At 38.4% G+C, this 21,969-nt stretch overlaps 1 protein-coding gene across 1 annotated transcript in view; it reads right to left on the reverse strand.

The window, feature by feature from the left end:
• Positions 1–20,141, reverse strand: part of LOC307122995 (B-cell receptor CD22-like) — a 59,026-nt gene extending 38,885 nt beyond the window's left edge. The window contains exons 1-6 of the mRNA XM_079811363.1: positions 20,113–20,141; positions 19,808–19,877; positions 18,714–19,073; positions 18,376–18,624; positions 11,178–11,435; positions 5,699–5,941 (exon numbers count right to left, since the gene is read on the reverse strand). Of these exons, the coding sequence (XP_079667489.1) occupies positions 5,699–5,941; positions 11,178–11,435; positions 18,376–18,624; positions 18,714–19,073; positions 19,808–19,877; positions 20,113–20,127 (1,195 nt within the window). The 5' untranslated portion in view covers positions 20,128–20,141. The remainder of the gene's footprint in view (positions 1–5,698; positions 5,942–11,177; positions 11,436–18,375; positions 18,625–18,713; positions 19,074–19,807; positions 19,878–20,112) is intronic.
• Positions 20,142–21,969: the final 1,828 nt, after the last annotated feature.

The raw sequence follows: 21,969 nt of genomic DNA on the forward strand, positions 1-21,969 counted from the left end.
TAACATAAAACACTTTTGCATGTGAATATTGATAAGTTATGAAGATATCACTCGTCTGATTTCTAATATTACACCCCAACCTGAAGACCAACAATACTGAATAACAACAGATTAAATTCAAACAATCTTAAAAAAGAGTCGTTATCAACAAAAAAACAACAGCAACAATTACACACACACACACACACACGCACAAGCTTTGTGTTTGCTGGTCTCTATCACTCATTTGACGCTGCTGTAGATCACTGATGCATCTTCCACAGTTTGATCAGCTGATCGCCTAAAAACAGACAAACAGGAAAACATCAGTGTTAAAGCTCAGATTATATGACCTGTGCTGGTTAAGATAGAGATGTTAAAGTGTTAGTTCACCCAAAAATGAAAATTATGTAATTAATGATGTAAGATGCTGCTGACATGTTAAGCCTAGTTCAGACTGCACGATTTTCAAACTGGTTAAGTTGGTGCTGGTTAAGTTGGTACTGGTTAAGTTGGTGCTGGTTAAAGTTGGTGCTGGTTAAAGTTGGTACTGGTTAAGTTGGCGCTGGTTAAGCTGGTACTGGTTAAGTTGGCGATGGTTAAGATGGTGCTGGTTAAATTGGTACTAGTCAAGTTGGTACTGGTTAAGTTGGTACTGGTTAAGATGGTACTGGTTAAGTTAGTACTGGTTAAGTTGGTACTGGTGAAAGACTGTAAAAAGCAAAGTGGGATTTGGCAGATTTTGTGTAGGTGCAACAGAGAAAATTACTCACCGTGGGACAACATATTGAGTATTGTGGTATAGCAATACTTTTTGGGATAAGAGTGTCACTGTGGCACCAAGTATCACAATAATTATTTATTTGATAGCCTTTTTAATGGCATGGCATTTTTCTATTATTTTATTATGTTTCCTGAGGTGTACTTATATTGTTAGTATGATTTTTACATCATAAAATGTCATAATTTAGAAATAAAAGGCATTTTTTCAATACTGATGTTTGCCCTGTGGCTGAATGCCCTGCTTCAAGAGGCGTGTCTGCTGTGAGACTTCAGTAAAAACGCCCACTGTTGTGATTGGCTGACATCTTTGCATTTGAAATGAGCGGAGGGGGCGTGGTTTAACGAGGTCTACGAGGCACGAGCTGCTGCCAGAGAGACGGATGGACCTGAGTTCACTTCTCATCAGTTCTCTCAGCATGTCTCAGTTCAGTCAGTGAACTGTTGTAGTTACTAGAATATACTTCAGGTTATTAGTTTATTTCTAGTCGGAGGGGCTGTCACTCATGTCAGAAAGTTAGTAACTTTAGTAAATTATGGATCAGCACTGACTCTAGACGCAAACTGTTTAGAACGATTCAGTCCGATTTGGTGAACTGGTTCGGTTCACTAAAAAGAACCGATTCAAAAGAATGATTCGTTCGCGAACCGGACATCACGGAGACAGAGCGATTGCTAACAAAGTTATTTATAGTAACTACTGAGTTGTGAGAGCGCTGTCTGTCAGCGCGAGTTTATTGTGTTTGTATCTGAGAGTTCTGAATAAACACGAGTCCCAGTCACACCGAGTCCGTCTTCATCATTATTACCAACTTTGTAACACATGCAATGTACCATTACAGCTGTCGAGATGAACGAGTTAAAAGTAAGTGTTGATAATAGCATTATTTTTAGATATGTTCCAATCATATGAAAAGCGTCAGTGTCACAACAGCAGTAATCGAATGTAATCCAGTTTATTGTGGGGATAGCTGGCTAGCCTGGAGACCCTCACGCTTACCCCCCTTCTGCTTAATCTCATGCCGCGTTTGGTGCCTCCGCTGTGGGCCAGATGCAGTACTGGGGGTCGGGGATGTTGAAGGCCGACCGGTCAGTGCAGCCCGAGCTTCGGCGTGTGTGAGGTTTATCTCTAAAGATGTGAGTCTGCCGATGTTGAGCAGAAACTCATGACTGTATGCACATTTTAGAACCGATAGACACGACGAGGACGTACAAAAACACTGACTCACAAGATAGAAAACACGAAAACACCGTTCTGTCGGGAGAGAGAGAAGCCGCAGTGTGTGCACGAATAATAAATAATTAGCTACACATAAGAAATCACTGATCACAGATCAGAAGGAACTGAAAAAAGACTTCTGTTTTCATTTGTACATCCAAACACTGAGAAACTGCCAGCATTCACTCCTTCACAACCCATGATCTCTCGAGTGTTTGCATGGGCGTGCCAGATTCTCTGGGTGGAGGAAAGGGAGGAAACCGTTCCTGTGTGGACGTCAAACCAGGAGACTTCAGGATTGGCTCGTCTGGCCTGTCATTTTCTCAAAGGCAGAGAAAGACAGCCAGAACTCGGTTTTACACCGATCAACATTTCTATCCACTTGGGGACAATATTCAGGCTAGGGGAACTCATATTAATGTTGAAATACCTCATAAAATGAATATTTCATGCCATGGGACCTTTAATGGTTTTATTTTGGTCCATCATCTACACTGATATGATGATACTATGTTAAAATTGCTAAGCACCACTATATGGAACACAACCTGGTTTTTCACAATGTAAATTCAAACTTAAAAATGGGACGTCTAAAACTGATTAAAATTTAACACACCAATATGGCTGAAGACACAACTACAACAGACATAATGTGATTTATTTCTGATGTAGTTGTGTCTTCAGCCTTTTAGCCCTTGTAAAAAATAAGGCCAAATTGGCCTGAGGAACAAAGACTGTCTGAGGAGATAAAAGGGATTAACATCTGAATCCACTCATATAGCTTTCACTCTCTTCCAAGACAACGTCACACTGAGTGAATCAATTGAGAATGGCTCTAATTTACATGTATTTCCCTTCCCCTGAATTTCCCCCATCCTATTCAACTTCATGCTGAGAGATCACCTAGAATTCACCCAAAATCGGTATGATTTAAATGTCAATTCTCACTGTACAGTATTATATGTTTGATATCGTTTTAAATGTCTCACTGCGACTGGAACAAAAATCTCGTTCCCACAGAAATATACAAGAAGGTAATGAGAGTTTTTAGAGCTTAGAGATATTTTGCTCATGATGGTGGGTGTGGCTGTTGGAGCCATTTGGTCTCTGATTGAGTCATAGGATAGTAATTAAATTTAAATACACTTTGTTATCATGTATTTCCATTTGAAAGAGGTTTCGGTCTGGTCTGACCTACTAAAGCGATGTAGATCGGGGCTGGACACTGTAATGAAGTGAGCCCATAACGTGGGTCGTCTTCTAGACGTCCTGCGTTATGTAATATTCAGAAGTCAGCTATCAATATCTTATTCTTTGCGAGTATTTAATATTATGTATGGAATATCTTTGAATTGATTATGTAAGTGGCATTATACCTGACTGTTAATAAATTGTTAAATTTTTGTGCTGGTTAAGTTGGTGCTGGTTAAGGTGTTTTTTCTCACCTCACGCCAGCATCAGGCTGATGATCTCTTATATTGTCGTACAGACATTCATTCTCCTCTGCTCTCTTCATCTCTTCGGTTCTGTGATGTTGGACAGTTGCGTACTGGATCTCCTCAGTATCTCTGGATTCAGGAGTTTTTCCTCTGAATCTTCTGGGTTTCACACTGGCATACGGAGCGTCATTGGCTGAATCCGGTTCAGAAAGAGGCTCGTCATGGACTGAAACTCTCTGAGACACACCAGAATAAAGATCATCAAAACACATATTTTTCCGCCCACGTGTCACAACACATGAGCTCACTTCACATTGAGTTGATATGCATTGGTCTAAAAAGAGGAAAATATCAGTTTATGGAAGTTTTTACTTCTGTTATTAAAAACTTTGATAAGGTTGGTTTCACCACAATCAACACAGTTACAGTCAGAAACACAGATAACGGCTGATCGATTGATTCTCTGCTTCTGTAAAGTCATGTTTAGATGATTTACCTCTTTCATTCTGTGATCTTCAGTTTTAACACTCCTTCGTTTCCTCCTGTTATAATGACAGACATTAACAGCATATGGACGAATGTATTAAATCAAGAGAAAATATTAGTGGTTATCAACAATAATCGATTCAGCGATGCATCGCAATGCGGGGCATGCACGATTCAGCATCGATGCGGCAAAGTGCCATAATCGATTATGTCACCGTTTATTTTCTGGCCTTGAGTTGGAGAATAAAGTTGTGAAGTTTCAATTACTTCCAGGGTCATAACAACAACAATCAAGATGGCTGAGGCGGAGGGAGATGACCGCGATAGACGGGTCATAAAAACGCACCCAAAGCTTGGAAAGCGGACATCTGGGCACATTTCGGATTCTGACGCCGGCTTCACACCGCACGCGTTAGCAGGGCAGGAGCGGTGGGTATGGAGAGCGGGAGCCCGCGCGCCCATTGTGGATTCACACTGGCAGCGTTTGTCTCGCGCAGATATTGCAAATACAGACAAATATTGAACATTATGTCACATTTTCCGGTCTTCTCCTCCGAGCCCCGTCTGTCTCGTGCTTTGATTTATGATGGGCAGCATCTGCTGTGATTGTGAAACACACAGGGCACTTCACATGATTTCATGGTGAAATTTGTTATTTTCCATGTTAATCTGGTCAGTTTTGATCAAGAACAATCCACTGTGGCTTTAAATCAGCGTGAGCAGCGCGGCAAAAATAGACTCGGCGCCGAAACGATCGCGGCACTGCTGCTCCTGCTCCTGCGATGGGATGCGCTGCCGCGCCGCCTCTGCGTGCGATGTGAATGCTCTAATCTGTTAACATGGGCGCCGAAAAAAATATGCGCTGCTTACGCCCTGCTAACGCGCCTGCCACACTAAAATCAAGCACGAGAATTGACGAGTCCCTAGTGTCAACGTCAATGTGTGTGTTGCACTGAATATTTTTATTGCTGGGTGCCTGGGTGGTGATTGTTGTTACAATAGTGTGACTGTAATTACGGATTAATATTTGCACAGGAGTTCATGAAGTGCCCTGTCTTAAGTGTTTTTTTTTACACACAGTAAAAAGCTCTATGTTCACTGCTGGAAAAAGTTGGCTTAGTTGGTTATTATTGCTCTATATAATTTCAAATGGTTCTAAAGAAGAGCGAAGAGAAACATTTCTCATTCAAAGCACTGAAAGCAGTGATTTATGTTTTCTTTTTCAGGTTTGAAAATGCCATATCCAAAACCCTGTACCATTCAATTTTATTTTATTTAATGACATTTATGTCAAAGATACAGGAGAGTGATAATACACACATAGCAGCCAATAAAATCTGTTGTTCATTATCTGACTGCTTGTATTGCCTCATGACTGATTAAAAATTTGCCTTGTTGTGTGCAGTAGAATTTTGATGCATCGCAATGCATCGTAGAATCGAATTGAATCGAATCGTTACCTGGTGAATCGTAATCGAATCGAATTGTGAGGGCAGTGCCAATGCACACCCCTAGAAAATATGATGCTGTTGTTAAAGATTACTAATAAACAAACATAAATGAGCCATGTTCTTCTACATCAGACCAAAAGTGAACTTATACAATCACTGCAGTTTTTTATTGCACTCACAGTATAAACAGGATGATGATGATGAATAATCCTCCAGATGCCACTGTGATCACAATCACATTCCTCCCAGCCCCATGATGAACTGAAAGAGGAAGATCCTCATGATTAACTCTCCAAACTGATGAATGATGTGAAGATACAGGAGTGTGTTAATAAAAGCTTCACCTGTGACAGTTACAGCGTCTGATCTCTGAGATCCATGTTGATTGTGAGCCTGACAGTAGAAGCGTCCACTCTGTAGTGCACTGAAACTCTGTCCAGATCCAACAGCTGAGGTTTCATTCTCCTTAAACCAGCTGAAGTTCAGAGCAGGAGGGTTTGAATCACTGCTGCAGCTCAGAGTCACTGAATCTCCCTCCACTATTACACCAGATCCACTCATCAACACTGAGACGCTCCTGGGTGAGTCTGAAAAGAACAAACATTTCAAATTCACATTAAATATTAGAAAATTGTAAATGTAGATGTGAACAATGTGCAGATGATCATTAACTCACACATGACGTTTTAGAGTCACAGCATCAGAGTATTTCTCTCCATGTTCATTGATGGATCTGCACTTGTATTCTCCACTGTCATCAGAGCTGATCTTTGAGATGCTGAAGATTCTTCCAGATCTTACAATCATTCCTCCTTTAAACCAGCTGAAGTTCAGAGCAGGAGGGTTTGAATCACTGCTGCAGTTCAGAGTCACTGAATTTCCCTCCACTATTACACCAGATCCACTCATCAACACTGAGACGCTTCTGGGTGGGTCTGAAACAGAGAAAAATTACAATAGGGTTGGGTATTGTTTAAAAATGTTCAATAGCGATAATTAGAGGTCGACCGATTAATCGGTTTTGCAGATTAATCGGCACTGATAGCTGATTGGTGGAACAATCGGTTATCAGCAAAAATCCACACCGATAGTTTTTCTTTGTCTGTGAGGTAAGTAGCCTACACTCTCAAAAAAAAGTACAAAATGGTACCTTTTAATGTACAAGTGTCCTTCACTGGGGTGGGACCCTTAAGGGTATATTTGTGTACCTTAAGTCAGGGGTAGGCAAGTTCGGTCCTAAAGAGCTGATGTCCTGCAGAGTTTAGCTCCAACCCTACTAAGCCACCACAGTATAAAACTCATGGCTCCCAGCATGCATTGCAGCATTAAGTATGTCACCATTGTTGAGATTCATATGCTGATTCTTAATATCTGTGTGTCTTTTTTTTTTTGACCAAACTAGTCTTTGAGAAAAGTGGATAATAGAAATGTTAATAAAAGTTGTTTTAATAGATTTTCACCATAAATGCTTTACTGCCACAGATCAGTCATCGTAAATTTTGATTTTTAGATACATTTAGGAGGGATAAATGTTTGCGCACACAGACATCAAGAATCATCATATGAATCTCAACAATGGTGACATGCTGCAATGCATGCTGGGAGTCATGAGTGTTATACTATGATGATTATATATCCCAGCATGCATTGCAGTATGAAGCATGTCACCGTCATTGATGATTCTTGATGTTTGTGTGTGTACGTGAAGTGTTTTTCTTCACAATGTATTTAAATAACAAAATTCAGAATATTTAAGATCTGGCAAGAAAGGATTGCTGGTGAAAAAGTACTAATAACTATTTGACAATTTTATTTTTTTATGTGTCAATTATAAGTCTACTTTATGATGTTGAAAGAAATATCATATGACCATCTTTGTTTATGGCTTCTTTCGCAACAAATTATGTGTTTGAGTAAACACTGTTACAAAAACCACAAACTGACATCAAAAGCCAAGAGTCAAACTGGCCAAATAAATGAAACATAATGGTGACACATATTTTCAATTCAACATCAACCTCTAAACCTCTGTTTTTTCTCAATAAGAACTTCTGTAGAAATAAAGTCAATCTGGTTTGTAATAAGAGAGATTTAATGTATTCAGTTGATTTCATCTTAAGCTGTGGCTGTAGTTGTAGTTCTTGTGTTTCAGTGATTCTGCTCATTATCATCAGGTGTCTTCAATAATCAAACAATCATCACTCAATGAATCACTAAAGTATCTTATTAACTCTAACACTGCTTCAGTGTTACTTTAACACCTGCTGGTGGTTCCCATATGAACACCGAGCGGTGTTAATTCAACACCGGGGAATTTACTGTGAGGATTTCGTAGAAACTCGTGGGTTACCACATTACCACAGCTCTGGATCACAGTGTCACAGAGACAAGGTGGTGGGCTCAATTTACTCAAGCAACCAATCACTATCTCAGGATCATAATGAAGCTATCAAGCCACACCCTAGCAACCATGTAGAGCTCCCTAGCAACTGATCCCATAGACTTCCATTGAAAGACATGAAAGGGATATCTTTATAAAGTGTCATAGAAACACAAGGGTTGGTTTGTTTGTTTGTTTGATGAATGGGTGGGAAAAAAAACGCATTTATTCTTCCTGCATCCTGTACGAGGCCTGTTTGTCTCATTTGCTCTGATTCTGTATCACTGATTCAATTTAAATTGTAATGTAGATGCATTTTCTGTGAAGCTGCTTTGAAACGATATGTATCGTGAAAAGCGCTATACAAATAAATTTGAATTGAATTGAATTGAATTGAATTTATCTCAGTTCAGCAGGAAAAAGCACTTTAGTTGCTAGTAATTTTGAATGGATTTCCAGTGCAGATTTAGAGATGAAGGCATTTTTAGTTCATATTTTTGTCAGATATGGTTACTGGTTGAATTGAGATATTTTGTACCAAAGCAACTTAAAGGACATAACAGAACAAAAACAAAATGAAATCAATTTTGTGAAGGATTATCTATGTTTGCTTTAACAATATGAACAGACATGGTTTGTCCATATGAGAACATATTATATTTTGTTCAATTGAGAACAAATGCTATCTACACTAATTTCTTTAGTCTGACAATAAACATAAATTATTGTTTATAGGTATATAATTGTCCGGACCTCGGCCGGTGACGAGGATTCATTTACTGGACCTCAAGCTATTTTAGTTGAAGACCCCTGGTTTATATCATTCATACTGACAAGCAGCTTTTGGAGTATCATCATTGGCAGCTGCCATGCCCCTCCATAGCAACCAAACAATCATGTTAGCATCATGCTAGCAACATGCTAATTGTGTTAGCATTATGCTATCAAAATGCTAATTGTGTTATCATTATGTTAGCATCATGCTAATTGTGTTAACATTGTGCTAGGAAATTGCTAATTGTGTTAGCATTATGATAGCAACATGCTAATCGTGTTAACATCCTGATATCAACATGCTAATTGTGTTTGCATAGTGCTAAAAAAATGCTAATCATGTTCTCATTTTGTTAAAAAAACAAATGCTAACTGGCTAATCGTGTTAACATCATGCTAGCCAAATGCTAACAGTTTTTTGCCACGGCAACTGTATAACCACACCCTAGCAACCATTTAGAGCACCCTAGCAACCATATTGCAACATAAAGAAGCCATGTCTCAGCCCCAGAACATCGTACAGACATGTTGCTTGGATTTTTTGCATCACAGTAGCACCACTCACATTTTCTTCAGGAAATGTACATTTTAGTTATAACATACAGTATAATACAGTTAAAAACATCACAAGACCAAGAGTGTTGTTTTCCTGAATACCATCACGACTGAAAATGTGTCACTGATTTCATATGACAGTTCCATAAACAATTAAGCGCCACCTACTGGCAGTTTAGTTTCATGTTTAAACATTCTTTCCAACTTTTCTTATTTGTATTCAAAAAAATATTTAAAACAATGACATTATTTAATGCAGTGGAAATGTTTCAGTGTAAATTATTTAATTTGATTGGTTACAGCCCTATAGTGTCTTATTCTAATTTAATATATTGATCAAATTTAAGAATATAAAAGGAAAGCTGAAGCGTAGCATATATTTAATAAGATTAGGGGGGAAATGCCCTTTATAAAAGGTAAAAATATCACAAATATGCAGATTTAAATATGTCAAAGCTGATTAAACACTGGTGATAATATTGCTTCAGAATAATGATATTATTAAACTCAGATCACTGATAGATAACCAGAATCGTAAGTCAGAATGTAAACTGGGCCACAGATGGTCAGAACAATTACATTAACCCAAAACTAACTTAAATAAAATGTTTATTTACGGTTTATTTTTTATTATTAATATCAGAATATAGACATTAAGAGAATACTTTAAGTTTTAATACTTAAAATACATTTTAAATCAGGTACTTTTTACTTAAGTACGGTTGTCATTGTGGTACTTCTACTTTTACTAATGTAAATATTTCTCTATTTTGGGTATTTGTACTTTTACTTAAGTACTGAGATGCAGTACTTCCTCCACCACTGGCTCTAAGTAGAGGAAAGCAATGGTATAATTGTACCCAGTTATACGTTTTGTTCCCCAAGGAACCTTTTTTTCTGACAGTGTATATGCTGAGTTTCAGTTCATTCATGTGACGCGCTGCAGTTCTTCTTGCAGTCGATTACCGAGCAACTTTCTGCTCTTCAGTTTAAGTTATTCTTTGCTCTGTCAAGTGCTTCAGATTTGTTGTGTTGCCGGTCAGGCAGAAATGATCTTGTCACAAATATTGCATCTCACTCTGTTGGCAGAGCCTGGTGAAATGTGGCCACACTTTTGAGCTTTTCCACATCCTTTACATCGATGAGGGTTCGGACCAAGCCTGTTGTGCTCCTCTCAGAAACTGAAGCTTCCGCGCCTCGATCGCCCCCAGATGGTTTCTGTCATTTTAGGCAGTTTTTATTACGATGATTTAATTTCAAGTGTTCGTTTTTTAAATAAGTTTAGTTTTAGTGAGTTATGTGAAGCTATAAAAACGTGTGACGTCATGATTGACAGCTGAAAATGACGGCTTCTCTGAGTGAAGTTGTCACTGAGGCACTAACACACTTTATTCGGGATTTTTGGGAGGAGATTGGAGCTTTAGCTTTAATTTCTACATTTCCATAACTGTTTATTTCACGCCAACATAATGAATTGTTCTGCATCTGTGAGAGTGTGGGCGGGCTTTTGATAATCGCGCCTCTACTTCCTGCACTCTGCTGCGCAACTCTGGTCCCGAGATGTCAGCGCCGTGTGCGGGCCTACGAAAGCTTCAACTCTGGTCAGCGGAAGTGAATGAAGTCGCGTCGTCCATATTTTTTTACGGTCTATGGTTCGGACTCCCCTTATTACCCCTTATTTACACTGCACACGACTGTGGCTCATCACGGCTCTGGCGAGATTTAGTTCCCTCCTCGTGCTGCGGCGCGGCTGGTATAAACAGAAGCACTGAATAGAGTGACCGCGTCAGAGCCGTAATGCACCGCAGAAGACGGGTTACACACTACAGCCTCACGTGCGATCCACGTCTCTGGGCATAACCAAAGTAAACTAGTGTTTTTCCGCCACAGCCAATCATGCTGCTTGCTTATTGGCTCTCTGACATTGATGAGATTAACCCCTTAGGTGTCGAAATTTGGTATCGAACGACAAGACATTTTACGATACTCAATGGTATTGAAGCAATTCGGTCGTGCCTAAAAAGTATCAAACATGATACTCAGCTCTAATTAACAATAAATATTGCAAAATGAACTTAGATTTGTGAACAATGTGCAGATGATCATTAACTCACACATGACGTTTAGAGTCACAGCATCAGAGTATTTCTCTCCATGTTCATTGATGGATCTGCACTTGTATTCTCCACTGTCATCAGAGCTGATCTTTGAGATGCTGTAGATTATTCCAGATCTTACAAACGTTCCTCCTTTAAACCAGCTGATGTTCAGAGCAGGAGGGTTTGAATCACTGCTACAGTTCAGAGTCACTGAATCTCCCTCCACTATTACACCAGATGGACTGATGGACACTGAGACGCTCTTTGGAGGATCTAATCACAAACAAACAAATAAAACATTAACAAATTAAAATGACATCACAGACTTGGTTGAGACTTATGAATCACAGATTTAGGAATAATTATTTCAGCACATGGACTGATGGAGATCACAGGATTCACTGGAGGATCTGCAGATGTCAGGTAAAAGAATACTAACGCTTTAGACTACGGCCCGGAAAGTACTGCGTAAGTAAAGAGAATTTACAGCATAATATTCGGTAATTATAGTGTAACTATAAAGTAAGTATGTGTAGGTATAAGGGAACAATATGTAATATTGGGAGAATAAAGGGGTAACTATTAGGAAAATTAACACATTATTTATACTCTAATAAGTATTTTTTAATTAAGGGGTAATTAACCGTGTAGTTACAGGGTAAGTATGAATCTGCAGGCTGTAAATTAAAGTGGTGTTTGTTCCCCTCTTGTTTCGTGTAGTTACAGGGTAAGTACAATAAAAACACGTACACAATCTGATATCACTCGGAAACCTTTATTTAAAAAAAAAGTTTTTTTAAACAGATTTACAACACGTATTCGTTTCTCTTGCTTGGCTTTATCCTCCTCTTGTTCCTCTTCTTTTTCATCCTTGCCACAGATGAATATTAAGAAGGAATCCCATGTCTCTAGCTATTCTGTATTATGTAACTGTTAAACTGAAAATACAGTTCACGCAGAAATGTCCTCACCGTTTACTCGTCTTTCATCCTCATGCCATCCGAGATGTACATACGACTTTATTTCTTCATATGAACACAGAAAAATAAATAATCTCTGCTAATGAAAACTCATTTTGGTTCCTAAAAGTTCAAGCATCAAACAGCACATACAGCAATAACTACAGTAATCCATACGACCCCAATGGATGAATCAATGTCTTCTGAAGTGAAACGATAAGTGTTAGTAAGAAAAATAACAATATTTAAACAATTTTAAACTGTAGACTATCGCTTGATGTAACTCGAAGCGTGACGTGAGCGCGCCGAGAAACTCTGGTTATTCGGATGTCGGATGCTGTCGGTTTTTATTTTTTGAATAACCACAACAACAGTATACAAACAATAACATAATATATGATAATTATGCAATGAGAAACAAACAAGACTAGAAGACAGAGACGTCAGTTCTCGCATGTGTTTCAGATTAAACACGTGCAAGAACGTCATGAAAGCTTGAAGCTTCTTTACTCATGCACGCGCTGGTAACAGCTGATCGGATGCGAAAAGATTAGTCAATTATGAGAACATTTCTTGGTATACTTTTTATTTTAATAAATAATAATACAAAATATCAAAAGACATGGGATTCCTCTTAAGATCCTTCAGTGGAAATAACGATAAAGAAGAAGAGGAACAAGAAGAGGAAGACTAGCAAGAGAAACAAAACAGGGACAAAACATGCCTCTTTCTGTCCAGACGTTATTATTTGAAATGAAAAGTTTATTTAAAAAAATGAATAAGGAGTGATATAAATCTGTTTTGAATTTAGTTGTTTTTCAAATAAATATTTCCGACTAATATCAGATTATTGTACTTACCCTGTAACTACACGAAACAAGAGGAAAACAAACACCACTTTAATTTACAGCCCGCAGATTCATCCTTACCCTGTAACTACACGGATAATTACCCCTTCATTAAAAAATACTTACAGTATAAATGTGTTAATACCGAAAGTTATGCTGTAAATTCTCTTTACACTCTAAAAAGAGATGTGTTAAAAATGACACATGTTGTGTTAGTTTTAACACATGTAGTGAGTGTGCTCAGGGACAACACATGTTGTGTCAAATTTAACACGATAAATGTGTAAGTCATTTTAACACACTAATTGTGTCAGGTAATCACATACTCAGATGTAATTTTAAAAATAAAGTGAAACTAAATTATTAAGCATTTAATCAATAGTCGAGTACAGAACGCACACAGCAAAATCCCCAGTGTTAAATTAACACTCCTCAGTGTACATATGTGTCCACACTACAGGGTGTTAAAAGTAACACTTAAGAAGTGTTAAAGTTAATAAGATAATTAAGTGATTAATTAAGTGATGATTGACCATTAGTGATGAGAAACACAAGAACTACAATTGACTTCAGCCACAGCTTTAGATGAAATCAACTGAATATAAAAGAAGACATTAAATCTCTGAAGATCTCAGCAGAGGAGGAATAAACAACTCCACAAACAGCATTACCAGCTTCACACATTATTAACCAGACTGACTTTATTTCTGTCAGACGTCTACAGAAGCTCTTATTGAGAATTACTTTTTTGTTTATTTTGTGTTGAAACTTTTTTAATGTCACCATCATGGTGATCAGTGTTTTCTTTAGTTGGGAAGTTTGATGACATTTTAATGTTAGTGTTTCTCTGGCTGCTGTAACTGAGTTTGCAATGGCAAGAAAAGCAAGAGTAAACACAATCAGATGCTGTTGACTGCTCAGTGATAAGAATATGATCATTGTATAGTGATTTAAAACACTGATTAACTTTGTTTTTACTGTGATTCCAGGAAAGATCAAGATCGGTTTTAATCAATAAAGCTGAATACGTTTTAAAGCAGATTGTACACTAATCACTTCTGTCTCCTGCGAGAATAACTCACACACAAACATAAAGAATCAGCCTATGAATCTCAACAATGGTGACATGCTTCATGCCGCAATGCATTCTGGGAGCCATGGATGAGTTTTGCATGATGCACCCAGAATGCATTGTGGCATGAAGCATGTCACCATTGTTGAGATTCATAGGCTAATTCTTGATGTCTGTGTGTGAGTTAACCTCGCAGGAGTTGGAAGTGCTTATTGTGTGATGTGTTATTAAACCGGAAAACAAGACTTATGTACATGTTTTAAACATTGATCAGTTTCTCTGATGAAAATGCTGCTGGATCTCCTGCTGTAGAGTCACAAGGCTACTATAATCAATGACTCTCAGGAGATCAGCAAATAAGGCACTATATGATGATAACAACTGTATCATCAACAGCAACAAGCCAACATCATCTATCATCAACTTGTCATCATCAATTTTCTCTTGCTGTTCTCACCGTAACAAACAGTTACAGCAGCCAGAGAGAAAAAATGTTTACAAGTCAAGGGTCAAGAGCCCAACTAAAGCAACACTGATCACCATAATGGTGGCGTCAAACAAAACTATTATTTTCAATAAATCATCAACATCTAAACCTCAATAAGAGCTTCTGTAGACGTCTGACAGAAATAAAGTCAGTCTGGTTAGTAGTGTGTGAAGCTGGTAATGCTGTTTGTGGAGTTGTTTAATCCTCCTCTGCTGAGATCTTCAGATATTTAATGTCTTCTTTTATCTTCAGTTGATTCATCTAAAGCTGTGGCTGTAGTTGTAGTTCTTGTGTTTCTCATCACTAATGGTCAATCATCACTTAATTAATCACTTAATTATCTCATTAACTTTAACACTTCTTAAGTGTTACTTTTAACACCCTGTAGTGTGGACACATATGTACACTGAGGAGTGTTAATTTAACACTGGGGATTTTGCTGTGCATGTGCACACAAAGTACAATGTTTCAAACTCTATGACTCTATAAACTCAATTATTCACACTTCAACACCACATCGATGCTGCTTTTGAGAAAAGATCATGAAGAGATAACAGTTGACAGAGTTTGCGCTTTGAATTAAATTAAAAGGTAGCAACTGATAAAACAATCTATATAAATAACTTTTATTTACTCAGGCCTGTTTGTTTGAGAACATAAACACTGCATACAATGCACAATGATGGTGTGTGTCGCGCTTTATAATATGATGTGTTGAGAACAACACAACCAGATGTGTTAAAAATTGACACATGTTGTGTCAGTTTTAACACATGTAGTGTGTGTGCTCAGGGACAACACATTTCGTGTAGATTTTAACACATGTAGTGTGTGTGCTCAGGGACAACACAAGTTGTGTAGATTTTAACACATATTGTGTGTGTGTGTTCTCAGGGACAACACATGTTGTGTAGATTTTAACACATGTAGTGTGTGTGCTCAGGGACAACACATGTTGTGTAGATTTTAACACATGTAGTGTGTGTGCTCAGGGACAACACATGTTGTGTAGATTTTAACACATGTAGTGTGTGTGCTCAGGGACAACACATGTTGTGTAGATTTTAACACATGTAGTGTGTGTGCTCAGGGACAACACAAGTTGTGTAGATTTTAACACATATTGTGTGTGTGTGTTCTCAGGGACAACACATGTTGTGTAGATTTTAACACATGTAGTGTGTGTGCTCAGGGACAACACATGTTGTGTAGATTTTAACACATGTAGTGTGTGTGCTCAGGGACAACACATGTTGTGTAGATTTTAACACATGTAGTGTGTGTGCTCAGGGACAACACATGTTGTGTAGATTTTAACACATGTAGTGTGTGTGCTCAGGGACAACACATGTTGTGTAGATTTTAACACATGTTGTGTAGATTTTAACACATGTAGTGTGTGTGCTCAGGGACAACACATGTTGTGTAGATGTTAACACATGTAGTGTGTGTGCTCAGGGACAACACATGTTGCGTAAAATTTAACACACAACCTGTGTTGTTTTCTTTAACACATCTCCGTGTTACCTGTAACTCAACTAATGTGTTATTCCTCTTACACAGAAGTGTGTTGAAACCTTTTACACAATAATGTGTTATAGTTACACAACGTGTGTCAGATGTGTGTTACATGTTACTTCGTGTTTGGATGAACACTGACATGTATTGTTAACTTGTGTTTAGTCCATTGACGTTTAATAAAGAGTTTTTGACTGTTTATTGTATTACCTGGATGTTTTAGACATCATGAATCTACACACACAAGCTCTTATTGAGATGAACAGAGGTTTAGATGTTGATGGTTCATTGAATGTTTCATCTGAAGTCGCCAGAATCGTGATCAGTGGCTCCTTTATTTGAGCTCTTGACCCTTTACTTGTCTTTTAATTCTCCTCTTTCTGCTGTAACTGCCTTTAAATCAAATATGTTTGTTATGGCATGAAAGAAAACATGATCAGAAGTTTCTTGATCAAGTCATAATCTCAAGATCTGATCCAGTTTATGATTAAATGGATGGTATACATTTACTTTATTTATGTGCTGTTAGCTATAAAAGTTTTGTGAAGTTAGTCCATGATGTCCAGCAGTGCAGAATGAATTCTTAAAAAAATACAAATTCAATGTTTTCAGAAAGTTTAGAGCTGCAGCAGATACTCGTCAAACACACACATCAAGAATCAGCTCATGAATCACAACAATGGTAACAAACGCTTCATCCTGCAGTGCATGCTGGGAGTCATGGATGAGTTTTGTACTATGGTGACTCCCAGAATGCATTGCGGGATGAAGCTTTTGGTTTGTTACCATTATTGAGATTCATGAGCTGATTCTTGATATGTGTGTGTGCGCCTGTGTGACACCATAGACAAGAACATCCTATGTGCACAGTGTATCTAAAAACAATTGTGCAGATAATGACAACAATATTATAAAATAATTATTAACAGTGCAAAATATTTTTTACAGTAAAATTTCAGATATCAAACACTTGCCTGAGCTCAGCAAATGTATGCGTTGATAACATTATCATCTGATCATCATTTTCTCATGGTTAGTTCTGCTGCTTCAAGTGTGCAAAATAAACACACAGTCACAGCAAACAGAGAAAAACTGATGTGAAAGAGTCAAGGGTCAAGAGCTCAAATAAAGGAGCCACTAATCACGATTCTGGTGACTTCAGATGAAACATTCACTGAATCATCAACACAAATCCTGTTCATCTCAATAAGAGCTTCTGTCTGACAGACATAAAGTCAGTCTGGTCAGTGATAACAAGTGAAAAGCGGTGAAAGCATTTGAAAAAGACATTGAAAAAGAGGCATGATGTGATTGGCTGCCAAAACACCCACTGCTGTTCATCCAGAGTAACATTTAACACACATTGTGTGTTATATCTACACAACATGTGTCAAAATACCATCAACACACTCAGTGTGTTGTTTTTTAACACATCTCTTTTTAGAGTGTACGCAGTACTTTCCGGGCCGTAATCTAAAGCGTTACCAAAAGTATTGATCAGTGGCGGCTGGTGGAAAGTTTTCTAGGTAGGTTTTGTGTTTTGTGGATCATTGTGACACTGAGTATGATCACTAGAGGGCAGTAAAACCTAGAGATGATGAAGAAGTTGAGTTGTTGAGCTGCTGATGTCCTGTTTTACTGATGCATTTAGCTTTAGTTTCGTCCTTTTGTACTTTTGTAACAAGTATATATATTATACTGTTATATATATGTATTGTGAATTAACTCAACATTGTTTATTTACATATGCCTGATGTGGCCGCCTGATCTAAATGAGTGCTTTCCCCTTTAATTGTTGTGATGTCATGAGCCAACATCATTTCCTGTTCTGTCTCCTCTTCCCTTTTGCCTTGTATCTGAATGGGAGAGGTAGGGATCATTTGGCTTCTGGTAATCTTATTTAATCTTTATAGTAATTATTTTATTATTTATTGTAATCATTTACTTTATTGACGGGAAGTGCTTGGCCAGACGAGCCACATTACTCCATTGTTTGGGAACAGACGGACAGTGGATATTTTACGCTCTATCAGAAACAGGCGACACTTATGCCTCTCCTGTCGGTGCACTAGAGAAACATTTTACTCCAAAAGTCAATGTCGTTGTTAAATGTGTTTCATTCAGAAAGCGAGCTCAATTTCAACATGAGACTCCTGTGCAATACGCCCTTGTGTGCCCTTGCAGCCGCCTGTGTTTTTTTCTTCCAGATTTTAGTGATAACACAAGAGCTCCCACGAAACTGACTGATCATTTATTAGAGTTATGTAGTCTTAAACTCTGCTAGCTTTTCAAAGACAACTTTAAAGAGAAATGATCGATCTGTACTCACACATGACATTGAGATGAAGATCAGGAGAGATGTGATGGTGTCCGTGTACAGCACAGCTATATCTGCCTGCATCCTCTCTTCTGACTGACTGCAGCAGGAGTTCATTGTTTCTGTCTCTTCTCTCAGTTAATGGCTGTGAGTTTCTGGACCAGATGAATGTTGCTCTGTCAGTCAGAGTGCAGCTGCTTTTACATGTCAGACGGACTGAATCTCCCTTTGTCACTCTCTCAGGAGACTCCACCTGAAGATCTGAACACAACACACACATTATATCTAGTGCTGCTGTCATACACTGATTATTATTCAACATAATGCACAGAACAAGAGATAAACCTCACCAAACTCACCTGTGACATTAAGAGTCACTCCTGGATGACCAATCCATTTTCCATCAGGTTTATCAGTGATGAATCTGAAATAGTACTCGTGTGAATCCTTCAGTGTCACATGACTCAGTCTGACGGTGCAGTTCTGCTGTTTATCTCCCAGATACTGAAGCCTCTGACTGTATTCAGGGTCATTAGACAGATCTGGATACTCTTCTGTGTCCTTTTTATCTTTTGTTTTGGTCCAGAACACGTTCTTGATCTGATGTCCAGTAGGGTATGAATAAGAGCAGCTCATTATCACTGTTGAGTCCTTTAGTGCACAGATGTGTGAACGACTGTAACTCACACCCCAATCATCACTAGAAACCCCTGAAACACAGAATTCATCCTGATGAACATGTTTTATCAGTTATACTGGACCATTGAAAACTTCATATTTTTACTTCTAAACAGCGACTCATGACAGGAAATATAAGCTCATCTTCTCAGACTCTATTGAGTGATGAATGATCTCAGTGTGAATTACTTCATGAGCTTTGATGGAGGATGTTATAGAAATAAACACAGAAACAGAAGTGAAAACAGACGCCAGTCACGAACAACAGCTCTATCAAACAATCAAACACACGACAGACTAAGAAAATAATCACTGATGATTTAAAGACTCAGCTCTGTGATCTTCTATATGCTAACAAACAGTCCTTTGACACATAAACCTCAACAATATCTCCACATCGGCTTCTGAGAAAATGAGCCAAAAATATCCATGATCTGCGATACACTGATGTTTGTCCAATCAAATGCTCTGATGAGTGAGAAAGTCCCGCCCCTAAACCACCAGACACTGACTAGCAAGAAGCAAATTAGCAATTCATGTTCAAAACTGTGACGTCACTAAAAACTATTGGATATTTATAAAACGGACAAGCCCATTGACATCTCTCACTCAAACTTCCTGCTTCAAAAGGAAACGCATCAATATAGCACAGAAAACTGCTCATTAATCATCATTATATGATCCAAACAGGCTACAAACTTCAGAAGAAAAGGACAGACTCTTTATAACTAAATTACACAGAAGATGAAATGTGCCAGAGACTCACCGTGAATCATGAGCAGAAAGACCAGAGGAAGAGGAGGAGCCGTTCTGACCCACATCAGCATAAAATACATCTATAATACAGCATTAAACATCACTCATATACTCATAAACAGGTCATGTTCATCAGCCTAAACAGCTCTTAGTGTTAGTGAGATCTGCACATCTGGAGATTATTAATGCTCAACATCAGTGTGTGTGAATGAACTGATCATTAGATGAACAGAAGATATTTCTCATGTGTTATATGAGCTTCATCTATAGAAATAATCATCAGTGTTCATTTAAGTAAGAGTGTGTTTGTCTTACCGTGTTGTAGCTCATCAGATCAACAGCAACTGAACGACTGACTGAGTAACACATGCACTTTTAGCTTTAGGTTAAAGGACTGTGTGTGGTTAACACTGTTTATTTAAAGCCAGTGGCGGAAATATCAACAACATCACTGAACTAAACCTAACTGAAGAACAATAATCATCCTTTCATTAAAGGGTCACTTCAGTGATTTAGCATTAGGCTTTGTATCAGTAGAAACCCGGTAGTATATTCAAATTATGGTTCTTTCCCCCTCATGTCCCCCTGAGACGAGATGAAAGTGAGTGTTTCAACTTTTCAATGAATTCCTATCAAAGTTGAGCTTCCACATGCGATCTGATATCGTCAGACTGGACAGTGAATGACAGCCGCTCTTACCTCAGCTCTGCTCAGCTCTTCTCATGATGAATGAAATCTGACTTCTGCTGCGTCTGTGACGTGACTCTCGTTCGGCTCACACACACTTTATTGAAGAGACACGTTCAGTTTTTAATTGTAGTGTCTGTTCTCTAACTGAACTAAATTATTGAATTACTATGAATATCAAAATGACGTTGGAGCGGTGTAATGGTGGGCAAGTGATAACCAGTAGCCGTGGCTTTGGGAGTGGCCTCATAGGGCAGCGAAGCAAGTGCATTCTGGGAGATGTTGTCTTTCATCCAGAAAAATACATTTTCTGTCTTTTCTCAGTCTAGAAGGCACCAAATTCAAAAATGATTTCACATTTCTCCTTCATAAATGACCCAGTTTAAACACACATTGATCTTCCCAGCGCTGAAGTGTCCCTTTAAGCTGAAGATGAATGATTGTGATTTACAGGTGACCCTGGGGGTGTAACGATTGACTCTTTTCTCAATGCTTTGATTACAAATCCTGACGATGCATATGCATCGATCTTGAAACATGTATTTTTGAATCATGAATCGACAATTTCGGTCAATAATCGATTTAAAATTCTAAGAATCATAGACGAGAGATTGAGCGAAGAGCTTAGAAAGTTCCCTCATTTCTACAACTCTAGCATGAAAGAATACAAAGATATTTACATGGGTTGTAACTCGTGGTGAGAGATTGCTCAAAACTGTTGAATGCCTGCGTACACGTGCGAGTCAAAAGAAGTATACTTTGCCATAAATGGGCCTCATTCATGAAACTTAGTAATTTGCGCGTAAAATGGAATTATTATGTGGCGAGCAGCGACTAACAGACGGCAGATAAACGACAATCCACCTGTCACTCAAAGTGGCCACGCCCTTAATTATGCAGAACTTTAAGGCTTTATATAATGTAAACGAATGAGTTATAAAGTCATTCCCCCCCCTCATAGTCATCATGAAGGGCAAAATTAGCCGTACAGACCAAAACCACAATGTGTCCCAGACTGTAAACATGTGTTCTTCTGCTGTAAAGTTGGGCATTTTAACATGAGCTCAATGAGATTCTGCTCTTCTGGAGTCTGCCTCTAGTGGCCAGTCCATGAACTGCAGTTTAAGTCACTTCAGTATCGGCTTCAGGAGAAACTGCAGGCGGAGCCGCTTGATGGTAATGTGACAGCCATTGTGGAAATGGCGGCTTTAATAAGCAGCAGTGGTTTGCAAAACCTTCATTAGCTGTGCTTCCATCCAAAGATGTGAATGTAACTTATGCGCAAAATTGCAATATCGTATAAAACATTTGCGAATAAAGCACCGCTTCCATCCAGTCGAAGAGAACATAATCGCCTCTTCCTGATAAACTACCGCTAAACAATCTCTGAGAAACAGGAGAAGCCACCGTATATAATCCTGTTCGTATATAATCAATGATTTGCGTCTCAATAAACGTGTTGTGTTGCTCAGAGGCAGATGTGCT

The sequence above is a fragment of the Gobio gobio genome (genome assembly GCF_949357685.1).
Source record: "Gobio gobio genome assembly, chromosome: 3".
Classification (NCBI taxonomy): domain Eukaryota; kingdom Metazoa; phylum Chordata; class Actinopteri; order Cypriniformes; family Gobionidae; genus Gobio; species Gobio gobio.